General features: G+C 43.5%; 2 protein-coding genes across 3 annotated transcripts in view; both read right to left on the bottom strand.

The window, feature by feature from the left end:
- LOC121624553 (potassium voltage-gated channel subfamily C member 1-like) overlaps nucleotides 1–5,602 on the bottom strand; it is a 47,378-nt gene extending 41,776 nt beyond the window's left edge. For both annotated transcript variants that reach the window (XM_041962314.1, XM_041962313.1), the window contains exon 1: nucleotides 5,555–5,602. In XM_041962314.1, the coding sequence (XP_041818248.1) occupies nucleotides 5,555–5,565 (11 nt within the window). In that variant the 5' untranslated portion in view covers nucleotides 5,566–5,602. The remainder of the gene's footprint in view (nucleotides 1–5,554) is intronic.
- A 3,766-nt stretch (nucleotides 5,603–9,368) lies between these two features.
- rexo4 (REX4 homolog, 3'-5' exonuclease) lies at nucleotides 9,369–12,388 on the bottom strand. Its single transcript, XM_041962964.1, has 8 exons — nucleotides 11,900–12,388; nucleotides 11,438–11,772; nucleotides 11,206–11,352; nucleotides 10,800–10,993; nucleotides 10,594–10,682; nucleotides 10,435–10,509; nucleotides 10,255–10,329; nucleotides 9,369–10,129 (listed from the first exon to the last, which is right to left on the bottom strand). The coding sequence occupies exons 1-8, from the start codon at nucleotides 12,122–12,124 to the stop codon at nucleotides 10,031–10,033; spliced, it is 1,239 nt and encodes a 412-aa protein (XP_041818898.1). The 5' UTR covers nucleotides 12,125–12,388; the 3' UTR covers nucleotides 9,369–10,030.
- Between the last annotated feature and the right edge of the window lie 81 nt (nucleotides 12,389–12,469).

The following is a 12,469-nucleotide window of genomic DNA, read 5'->3' as shown; positions in this document are numbered from 1 at the left end:
CGAGAGAAGACTGAAAGGTTAGCCTCAAGGTCAAGAAGTCCAAACAAGGAGGGTCTGGAAAAAAGAAAAAAAAAAGGCCAGCTCAGCTCGAGGTGAAGGACGGAGGGAAAGTTCTCCGGAGCTGGTGCGAAGGCGCGAGATGAGAGATGGGAGCATCACGGTCAAGGAGAGAGGAAGGGCCAGAGGCAAGAACACACACACACACACACACACACACAAACCCAGGACACGACAGATGCGTAATTCAATCACAACCTCAAAATAGATTTATCCCCCACCACCACCACCACATACACACCCCGCCATTGCTTAAACTGCAGCGTCCTCCTTTTTTTCGTGCCCCATCGCTACTCTACCAATCACATCCTCTGACAGCATGCCACCATCTCTGCTGGGGTTTTTTTCTGTTTTTTGTTTTTTTTTTTTTGCTAAAATCGAAGGGGTGTTTTCTGGGTTACCCTCAATCTAAAAATAGCGCGTGGATACAGCTGTAGATTTATAATGCAGGATTGAGGGGTGGGGTTGGGGGGGTGGAGGCAAATGGAGGAAGAGAGGCAGAGCTCCCATTAGGGGACGAGCACGCTGGAGCCAGTTGGCAGAAAAAGCGAAAGCGTGCGCTGGAAAGTGAGGGAAGAGCAGGCGTTATGAAACTGGAGACTTTGTGTGGAAGGCAGATGGAGCAAGTTGACGGAGCAGAGGTGATGTGGTGGCGGGAGCTGTAGGGGAAGAACACGTCTAGACATTTAACTGCCCCCATAGACTTCCTGGATGAGATCTCAGTGACACTATGTCCTTCCTGTTGTTCTGCTCCAGTGCCCCCCCCCCCCCCCCCCCCCCCAGCTTTCCCTCCATCTCTTCTTCCTCACACCTTCCTCTCCTCTCTCTCTCTCTCACGACTGTGTTTGTGTGTCAGCCCTCTCGCCCTCCTCCTATGGTTCCTTTATCAAACCTCCATTTCAGGCCTTGACACTTACCCGGTGCTGCCACATCGCAGCACCAACACACACACACACACACACATACTGAGGGCACATGCAAGTAAAACAAATGCATGCACACAAACGCGCAAAGCAATACACACATGGGCAGAGATGCTCAGGCAGACAGAGCACAAAATGATGCCGAGAGGAATGCATGCACGCACACACACACATACACACACATACACACACATTCCCCTCAGAGGCATGAAACTGCTCTGATCTCACAGTGTAGATGGGGAAACACCCACCATTCGTGCAATGAGGAATGGCAGGGTTTACAAAAATGCCCCCCCAAAAAACAAAATAAATAAATAAACATTTTTAAGGATTCAAATAACTGGCAGTGTTAAAAGTCCAGCTCTCTTTGTGTCACAGCAGCTCGACATCACACTGCAAACCCAGTGCAGAGGTTTATTATTCCAATTTGAGCAATCCTCACACAGTCTGATTCCTCCAGATGTCGATCAGTACACAAACAGGCTACAGGAGAAAAAAATCGCAGTTATTGTGGATAAAACGATACTTGTTGAATGCAGGCTAGACGCCGTATTTTTTTTCCTCCTCTTTCCTCTCCTCTCCGGCCAACAAAACGCCGTGCTACCAGACGGATAAACGCAGAATAAAGCCACCAAAATACAGACATATACACAGACACGGTTAATACTCACTTGCTTTTGGCTCAGGTTCGTTTCGAGTTCAAGCTTACAGATCAATCAGAACGGAGTTTTCTCTGTTAGATCGCCCTTTGCTATGATTTCAGAGAGCATCCAGTTTTTCTCGCAGGCATTCAGCTGATCTTTTTTACGATTACAGTAAATCTGAATAGGATTGCGCGCGTCTGTTGCTGGAAATGTCGCTTTGACACCGTTATTGCCGTGATGTTACTTATAGCTTATGGTCATGCTGATGATGGCAAGGGATGAGTCTTTCGGATGAAATGAAGCAGAAGTCCCTCTGAAAACTCGCTTTTTTTTCTTTTCTTTTCTTTGTTTTTTTTTTTTTTTTTTTTGCTATTTCCCTCGATTTCAGAGCCCCTCTCCCACCTCTTTGTTATTGCCAAAAAAAAAAGAATTGCCAGCCTTTGTTACAGTGTCTCTACGCTTCCAGGCGCAGGGTGTAGCTACCATTCAGCTCTTCCTCCTCTGTCTCCCCTTTCCAAAATGTTTCAATGGAGATGCAGCCTGCAGACACCTCTCTCTTTGCCTTTCCCTCTCTGTGCCTCTCTCTGTTCCTTTGGAGGAGCGTCACCTTCTGCACTATTTTTTTCCTCAGACGATACATGTGGGCGGATTAGAGAACAAGACGGAGGGGTGGGAGGACCCCGGTGAATACAGAGGCTAATTTCTCACACGGCCGCTGAACTTCATAAACGCGTATGCTGTGAAAAATGCGCACGGCAGAGCGACGAGGGGGGAAAGATTGTGTTGATTTACTGGCGTCTGTTTAATTGGTTCATTTTCTCTTTCTTTTTTCTCCCCCCCTCACCCTTCCTCCTCCTCTTCCCCACTTAGCCTACATTGGCCACACATGCTCACTCTGCTGGACGGACGCACAAACACCATTTTGTCTACAGGTTCCCAGCCTTGACTCTGGCTTGGCTGACATCAGCAGTCATGTGGCAGCAGAGGAGCAGGTGGGTTATGATATGGCAGAGTCTGGAGTGATATGTGCCATAATAATAATAAAAAGAAGAAGAGGAGGAGGAGGAGGAACATATTATATTTGCTCTGTATTCTCAACAAACATAGACATTTATCTGTCTTACTTTTTTTTTTAAAGAAAATGTCACTATTTCATAACACAAGCCACAGGAGAAATACTACCAGATTAGATTGGAGCCTCTTTAAGAGCGATGTAAGGGTAAAACGAACAAACTGGCTTGTTATTTGGCTGCATTTTGCATTGCAGATGCTTTTTTTAAATTTTTTTTTTTTTTTGGGGGGGGGGCTTGTGGCGTGAGCCTCGCGCACTGTACTTCCACGATGATCAGCAATGATGCTGATGCACTTATGGACAGGAAACTCATCGAACATCGCCTCATAAAAATTACAACGGCCGTAAAAGGGCAAAAGGCCACTGCTCGGGTGCCCGTAACATTTTTCTCCAACCACAAAATGTTCCCGTAAGAGCAAAGTGCAGCTGGAGCAGGGCTGAGTGAGGGAGGCAGTGAGATGGGAGTTTTTAAAAGAGCCTTTAGAACTAGTTCAAAGATGAGTATGTTACTGGTGAATTAACCATGTAGATCTGCAGAGTCTCCAAACCACCTCGCCTGCACGTATTCAGACTGGAGGAAAATCATGTGAACGAAGTCAAACAACATAAGGGTCAGACTTATGAGTGCTTCCTTCAAAAGACCTACTGCAGCTCATAAAACACTAACCCCTTAAGTGAACCTGATGCTTCGATAATTCTGACACATAAAATTTATGCTGTGTCAGCGGGGACACTTAATAGCATGAAGAATACAAACAAGGCGTTGATCCTGTTCTGGATTCCAGGAGTCCATGAGCAAGACACTCAACCTGCCTGTTCACTGTGAGCCGCTGAATACAACATTTTAGGTCTTCTATATGTATTTTGTATGTCTAATATTTAAGAATCAAGTCACATCTTACATGGCTTCCAACAATACCTCTGCTAAGCGGGAGATTTGAAGCTGTCTTCTGCACCCGCAAGAAACAATGCATAACCTCATGCTGCACTATATAACCCCTTGTTCATTTACAAGCCCCCAAACCCCTGCAGCACTGTCTCGGATCAGTCAAACACAGGACTTATGCAGGTGTTGTATTGAAGAATTCTTTAGATATTTCAAGTTGTTACAGCAGCAGCCAGAGGCCTTCTGTAGGAGTGTTTGTACAGTATCTGTAGCATTTAGCATACCGTTTGTTTGCTGTTTGTAGCAGCTGCTGTGCTAAATGCTAACATCTACATACTGGTCAAATCTACCAGAGTCACCACCTTAGCATAGCATGTTAGCATGCTCTTATTTGCAAATTAGCACTAAACACAAAGAGCAGCCGAGGCTGATGGGAACGTCGGTTTTGCAGGTGTTTGGGCATAAACAAAAGTACTGGACAATTTGCAATTTTGCCTTAAAAATGACACTAGATAATCACTGTTATCTAGTTATCCGTTACTAGTTATTTGAATTTACAAGCTAGGGACCTTGATATTGGCAGCAAACGTATTGGTAGCATTTGCATGTTCAGTCGACATGTCCAATAACAACAAGCCTGTCAATCGCCTCTCATCAAGGCGACGCTCTGTGCATCACACTAAAAGCGACTGCACCTTCAGCGCCACCAGACCAGAAACAGATGAGCAGCGTTGCTTCATCAACCTGCATAAATACTGAATGCTCAACTTTGTTCATCCTAAGAGCGAGCACTAGCCAACACAGACACATGCACAGTTCGTCTCCTGGCGGCAGCACAGTGCAGCTCATGCATAAGGAAGCAGCGAGCAGTAGACCCGAGGAGACGCTGTGTGGCCACAAGGAGACTCTCACGCACTGACGGAGAGACAAAGCACATCTGTGACGAAGTCCTCACGTCATCACTATTATATGCGTGGACAATAAACACTGTATATATCATAAAAATGAAAAAGGATTGCAAGGAACAAACAAAAAGCCTATAGCAGATACTGTGTTCGTTGTATATCCACCATGCACTGTGTATTTGCACAGATAGAGACTGCACTGTGGGGTAAACACAAAGGATCGCTGGCCTTGAGGATGCAATGGCTGACTGACAATGAGAAACTGGTGGTTCAATAATCTGTATTGATCGTGTCCATCGCTAATCAAAAAACAGTGTCCAGTGACTTGGTGGACAGAAATGAAAAACGCTGCTTTAGAGATGAACCCCGGAGTGATCCTCAGGTCTGTAAGTGTTTTATGTTCAGTGGAGGGCAGTCGCACGGGGGGATATAAAATTGGTTTTGGTATGAGAACTAAACAAGACACACAAATCAAACTTTGCAGAGCTGTTGAACGACTTGTGTTTAAAGCCCACAGACCACATAACAAAGCATAACAGTGACTCCATACACTTTCACGGCAGAGACAATGTGCAGTAGTACTATGTTTTATTGAATTATGAAGTAAGTGCCATGTTAGCAATTGCAGAAATGTCTCCAATCCCCATCATGAGATCTGTCAAATCAGTGGACAAAGTCCTATCATCTTGTTAGTTCCTGCTCTGCAGTTACTACAAGGAAAAGTCTCTAAAGAGGCTCTATGGTCTCAGCTTCTGCAAACATCTAATCACCTAACTAATTAAAGAATTAAGACATACTGTATTATTATGAGGACGCAATCAAAACACTGATTACCTTTCCAGCTGTGTTGAGCTCATAGTTTTATACGAACAGTATAAATTAAGAGTTGGTCTGCAGTTTTGAACACACAGCTGTTCACTCTGATATCACATGCAGTCATTAACACAGACCTGAAAATCATTCCGAAAGGCACTGGACACAGTCATGTTTTGTGGTCATTTAAGTCAAAATGAAGTTGGTCATCAATATCTAACTGAATAGAACAGAACGTGTTCTATTCTACTCACCTGTAAGGCATCTCAATGCGGAGCCACAAAGGAAGCACGAGGATGGATGGAGCATCGAGCGAATGATCACTGCAACGCTGTGTGGCTTAATAAATACTGCGCAGAAGAGCTCGCATGTCTTAACAATAAAGTCATGTCTTTGGCCAAAGTTCTCTTGAGTAATGACTCACTTTCCTGGCAGTCATCATTCTTAATGTTTGCTCGCTTGGCAGGTGTGAAGTTTTGAATGACAGAAACAAACACATCTGGGACATGTCCGCCAGGACAACTCTGGCAGCGGCCACATCCGCTGTTTTTTTGTTTTTTTTTTTCTTTTGAGCTGCAACTGAGCAGTTTCCAATGTAGCATAAAGGTCAGATCACTTTTCTAAAGGCAAATTAAAGAAACTGTACTGTACTGATTCAAAAGTTTAGTTGCCTTAAACATTTAATCTAATTAATGCTGAAATTCAGAGAGAATCAAGAGTTTATTCTGTCTGTGGTTTTACGTCTTTTGTTTGTAGAAGAAAAACTTTCATAATACACCCAGTTCTCAGTTTATTACGCACATCTAGCTGAAGCTAATGCAGCCTAATTCATAAGCCCATCAATATAGCCTGACTTCAAGAAAGTTCTCATATATGGGTTTTGTTAAGACTGTTTAAGAAAGGTTTTAATTCAACTTTCCTGCTGAATGTTTACATGCACATTAGTATTTCAGTTTTTAGTCTTATCCTGGTTTTGGTCATGACAGGAAAGGACAGGATGATGGACCTGGATAGGTCCACTTTGGTCTTTCATAAAAACTGCATCACTGAAAAAGAGTTTTACAAACAATAATTGCAATATAACTACATATAAAAGAACTTATCTTGTGTTTCATTTATAACTTTTAAAACACACAACTTCTAAGGCAACCAGGAAACCAAATTACTACAGACTAAGTCATGAAAGATACCAAAGATATATAAAAAAAACTGTTTAAATGATACTGGGGTCAAATGCAAGAACAGAATGTTGGCAACGGCTCATGTGAGAGTGGACAAATGATGCGTTCTCAAGAGCACTCCAGAGAGGACAGTGGATGTTGCATGATTTGGACACCTGCCTCCGTTTCTGGGAATGAGATATTGTGAAATGACGTCTGGAAACATTTAATGAAGAAACGACTGAAGGGGTCAGTGTAAAAAAAGGCTCCATGATCCCTCAGACATTTTAGAAATGTTTTGAACCAGCGTCAAGGTCATTTACGAGGCTGGAGGTTGTGCTGTTGTATTATATACTGCATATTTCTAATATTCAGCCTACTCCCACCGAGTATGTTTACATGTATATTAGCAGTATCCGGGTATTGATCTATGTTTACATGGAACATGGTGAAAAACCTGGTTATTCCCTGTAATCCTAAAAAAAAAAAACTACAGCAAAGCATTGCCTCTTATAAACTCTTTGCATGTTCCGCATGAAAGATCTAAATCTGTAAAGTAACTAAAGTACATTAAAAGTACAATATTCCCCTCTGAAATGTAGCGAAGGAGAAGTGTAGTAGAAGTGGCGTGAAAAGAAAAAACTACCTCAAATTTGTCTGTGGAGAAATATTCCCACACATACACACAGTTGATGATGAAAGGGGTTGATATCTCTTGGAATGTTCTCTGTGGGCTGCAAAACTGTATTCATGTTCATGTTATTCTGTCCACCCCCTTGTGTGTTTGATTTCTGTTAAAAGTATCTAGATTGCCAGGAAGCGGCAGCTCTGCTTTTGTCAAATGTTGGATGACAACAATGAACAGATTGTCGGTGGGCTCTCAGGACTTCCCTGGCTCCGGCCACGTCCAGACGGATAGCGCGGCTATTTACGGCGAGGTTCATCGGAGCTGTTTCCAGTTCAGTGTAAAATGAGTCGCCCAACTAAATCCAACAAATCTTATGGATTCACAAATAGTGATCATTTTTAGCAACCACCTTAAACAACCACAACGACCAGTCTGTAGCTCCCTCTGATAAATCCAGCCTAAACTGGATGATGAGTGAGTCTTAACTTGAGCCTTCCTCCTTAAAAGGCTGCTCTTAGCTTTCATTATTTATCAGTGTAACAGGGCCCCAGTCTCTCTGACTTCCTCCTGGTTAACATCCAGACAAAGTGGCCTCAATACAAAGACAAGTGATGCCGACATCATCAAAATCATCCTTGGAATAATAATTCAGGTGACTCTAATTCTCAATTAATCTGCTAACCCAGTAAAGAAATTATCACACTTTCAACTAATCTCTGTACCTGTATTACACTTACTACATGCTGGATGATCTTTCACTCTTTAACCACAAGGGGGAGACATTACATAAATGAACAGTTGGCTGAGCATGTGGGGAGATCAGCGGGGAATCATCTCTGCTGCTCTGATGCACGAGCTACACGCTGCTACTTGTCACTTTGATTATGAAGATGAGACCACGCCACAGAGTATTTAAGATACAATATAGCAAAGAATTGAGTATTTGTATGATATAGTTTAGAAAAATGTTTAGATTCGAGGTGAAACAGGCAGAAGGGTAGGACTAAGAGAAAAAGTGCAATTATAAATCCACCACTTCAGGACCAAGACAGCGCCACTGACTTACCAACAGCACAGTTAGGCTGCTGAGGTTTCAAAGGTTAATAGGGGCCATGCATTTTAGTCATTTTGCTAACAAGATGGATAGTATCCTCCCTCAAACCACCTCCAACTCCAACAAAACACTGTTAAGCTCCATCTCTAAAAAGTCTTCTATCAGTGCATGAGTCGACTCCTGCATCTAAACTTACACTGAGGTTTGCTGTGCTGCTTTTCATTGGCCAGAGGCCTTCACAGCGTCTGACCCAGCTGCATATAGAGCCTAATTTAGAGCCCGGAGGCTGCACACCAAGGGCGTCAGTTTCATTTCATCAATGTGGGGCACACCGTGCATCAGCCTCTGGCCAGCAAATCACTCCCGACACATAGTTGGCACACAGGGAGCCTAAATTCTTACTTCATCACTGTGATTGAAAAAAAAAAAAAAAAAAAAAAAAAAAGAACCCAAATTAACACCACATTCAGGCATGGATGAAACTTACAATCATATTAAAAGTATATGTAAATCTGGGCGCGGTACATTTGCAGCCATTTCCATAAAAATACACTCGCATTTCAAGCAGAAACAATCCGGAGATTCACCTCTCAGAAACTGAAGGGCACCCGTCACTCTAGTGTGTTCATCAGAATTTTTTTTTTTTCAGTTTTCATCCACCTAAGACCTCCAGAATCTGATCGGGCTCCATAATTTAAGAGCTTTATTTAGAGCCTCGACTCTTCTGACCAAGGTTTCAGAGGGACCCCTCCTCCATCAAACACAGCTAGCAAATCACACCGACACACTGCGGAGCCTAAATCTTTCACTCTAACACTGGAGTTGGTGCACAAGACGCACTTACACAACCTCGCTACGAGAAGCCGCAATCTGAAAGATAAGTCTTGTGAAATTCAAGTGTAGGGTCATCTGAGAAAGCCTGGCTTGGACGAGTCTTGCTTGTGTTTGAGGCAGTCAATAGTCCAGCAAAACTATACCATTGTAGACCAGCATCATCAAGAGCAAGGTGATGTTAACACGCCACAAGACACACTGCGAACATGGTTCCAAACATTTTGTGGATCACTAGAGCAGCAGATTACAGAAAACACGAGCATAAACCTCCATAAGGAGCAGATTTTGGATATTCCACATTAGAGTGTTCCATTAAAGGACAGGTTGACTTCTGTCTTTCACATAAGCAGTACCGCTGCTTCTATAAACAATAATTGCTCTATAGATACATAGAAAGAATATCTGTTTTATTCATACTTCTTAAAACAAACAGCTTCTAAGGCAACCAGGGAACCAAGTTATTACAAACCAATGAGAGACCAAAGAACGGGAAAAAAAATGTATATAACACTGGAACCATAACACAAGAACAAAATGTTGGCAACGTCTTGTGCAATAGTAGACAAATGATTCAGAGTTCTCGAGAGCACTCCAGAGGGGAAAGTGGATGTTGTGTGATTTGAACATCTGCCTCCATCTTCTGGGAATAAGATATTGTGAAATAACGTCCTGGAATACTTGAGGAGGAAATGGCTGAAAGGATCAGTGTACATAAAGAGGCCTTGTTCTCGCAGAACTTATTCTCTCTCTCCAGATGTTCTAGCAGAGCACTCCTGGGTTTATGTAAGGCTTGCCAAATCAGCCAAAATAATCGTTCACGTCCTGAAATATTGCGCCTGAGGAGCTGAGGCTGCCAAAGCCACACCGGTGGACAGCTGTCGTTTTCATTGTTATTCTTCGTGGTTTGTTTTTGTTGCGATAGATCTAACATAAGCTTGGAAGTGTTCAGCATCTGTTACTTTTAAAAAGGTCTCCTGGTGGTTTTTGTCGTCCAGAGACGAACCCAAACCTTTGATCATTCCTTTGTTTCACTCTTGGGCTTTCTCTCATTCTTCTAATCTGAGGCTTTATTCTTCTGCTTGGCTTTAATCTGTGATTCCCACTGTTTTTTCACCAGTGTGTACAGCCTCATGGTGGCCTGTGCGTCTTGGACCTGGGAGCAACAGTGGAAGAGAGAGGGGGCGATTGGTTAAAGATGGTGTGTTTCACAGAGGCAGTGGCCCTGTCACCTTTCAAAAACAAGAAGTGGGAGTCGTGTTTGATGTGTCGGTGACTTACAGATGAATGTTCGCCCTGTTGGACATCAACGTTGAGTATTTTTTTACAGAGAAGTTTCAGCGAGGGTCGACCACTCTAAAAAAAAAAAAAAAAAAGAGTGAGAGAATAGGGTCAAGCACTCTGTGGGGTATTTTGGGTCCACATGTACATGGTAAGGTGACTTTAAAGTCGTAGACGTACCTTTACAGCCTCCTTAAAAGGTTTGTACTTCTGAGTGTCCCGGATGTACTTTCTTGGATGATCCAAGAGTAAAATCTGAAACGGGAGTTAATGATTGGTTCAGAAACTGTTTGACATGACATTGTTTCAGTTCCGTCGCAGATATTACATCCAGCCTACCTTTAAGTCATTGTGTATGGCGTGTCCAACCACTATTCTGCCTTGCAAGATCTCAGCAACCTCCCTCTGCACAATCGCTACATCCTCTCCTGCGGTGAGAGAAACATGGAGGAGGAATTATGGCATGACAGCACACAGAGACTATTTCAAAGCAACTAATGACGACTCGTTTCAGTTTTTCCATTACGACCGCTTTCATGGCTCACCATTTTTGATGTCTTCTGGTCGGACGCCACTGAAGGCCGTCCTGTAGTCTGTCACCTTCTCTGTGGGTTTGACATGTTTGTCATAGATGCATTTCCCAAACTGGTTCACGAGGGACACGCGAGCCACGATGCTGTCCTCTCCTGTAGGACCGACTCCCACCATTTCGCAATCAATGGCCACAGCTCTGGTGAGGCTAACGGGTGGCAAACAGGGTTATAAGGGAAGACAGTCATCATTACTATGGCAACCTGCCCGAGGAGTTAAAACTGGGAACGTTTGTTGAATATTTCTGAAATGTCAATGTGAAATGTTAACAATCTGTTATGACACTTTTTCACCAGTATGACATGAATTCTCTTGAAGCAAACCCGCAGGGCGACTAAAGGACACTTTGCTGTCACTCACCCATCAAAGGCATTCTCCTTGACCAGGGCTTTCTCTGTATCCTTGTTCTTGTGGATGCCCTGCTTCTTCCTCATGATCTCGGCCGCCTCTGGTCCCATTGCTGCCTCGATGTCGTCCGGGTCTACGTCATCGAACCAAAGGTCGGCCCTACAAAATCACAGGACAAGATGAAGTCAGCTGCCACGGATCTTATTGACCTAAATATTAGCAGAAGCTAGTGCTGTGCACTCACTCTGTAGGTTTCATCTCCTCAACCACACACTTCTTTTTCTTGGCTGCTCGCTTGACGTTTGGCCTTTCGCTGTCATTTTTCCTTTTTGGAGCAGCTGGCTGTTTTGTCTCTGAGACGCCCGGAGCCTTCGAGTTCACCTGAGAGTCCCTGTGGACGGCACGGTTAGGAACTGTTTTGTGCTTCACTTTTTTCCCAGCGTCTGTCTCCCTGGGGCCGACACTATTCTTGGAAATATTTTTAGCAGAATTTTCCTTAGCCCCCTTTTTTTGAAGAGCACCATTCTGGTGTTTCGGCGCCACCGGCTGCTTCTTCTCGGGTTGACTGGCCTTTAGAGTCTGTGGAAAGTTTAGCAAAGTTGTGAACAATCTCAGAGAAGTACAGAAAGTAAGAAAATCTAATACACAGATAAGACATGTGAACTTGTTAATATGCTACAGAGATCAAAGTCTGCTAATCACAAACCTCTTGGAATAATTTCCAGTTAGCAGAAAACTGTTGGGCATCTTTTGGGGGCAGCGTGTGCTGAGCTTTAGCCTTTTTTTGGTCCTTGGGGGGAGGCTTTTTCTTTCTGTACTTCTGCTTCATCCACTGTTTTCTTTTCTGTTTCGCTGTGTTATTTTGCTCCGTAGATTTGGGTCGTCGTGTTTTAGCAGGAGAGTCCGTCTTCTTTGCCTTCACCTTTGACATTATGGCCACTTTCGTTGCCGTATTGTGTTATTTTTAAAAGTCTGTAAAGTCTGTGTCCGTCCTCAGCCACGCCGGACCGTCAGAGCTCCGTCATTTGGGTTATCATGTAATGTTAACGTTAACGTTTCACCCACAAATGCTTCCCCGAAATAAGTTTACCGTGTAGCCACAAAGACGCCGAAAAAATGTTTGGATATTGTCCTTAACTGCGAAGAAAATGACTCACTGGTGACTTACATCGCTGCGACTTCGAAGCCATGCTGAAATGTGTATTTCCGAGATGTGTAGCAGCCAAATGAGTCCGACAAAAACATGGTACCATAGCATAATAGTAACGTCTAGTTA

Source organism: Chelmon rostratus, chromosome 21, assembly GCF_017976325.1.
Source record: "Chelmon rostratus isolate fCheRos1 chromosome 21, fCheRos1.pri, whole genome shotgun sequence".
Taxonomy (NCBI): Eukaryota; Metazoa; Chordata; class Actinopteri; order Chaetodontiformes; family Chaetodontidae; genus Chelmon; species Chelmon rostratus.
This window is presented reverse-complemented; position numbering and strand designations above follow the sequence as displayed.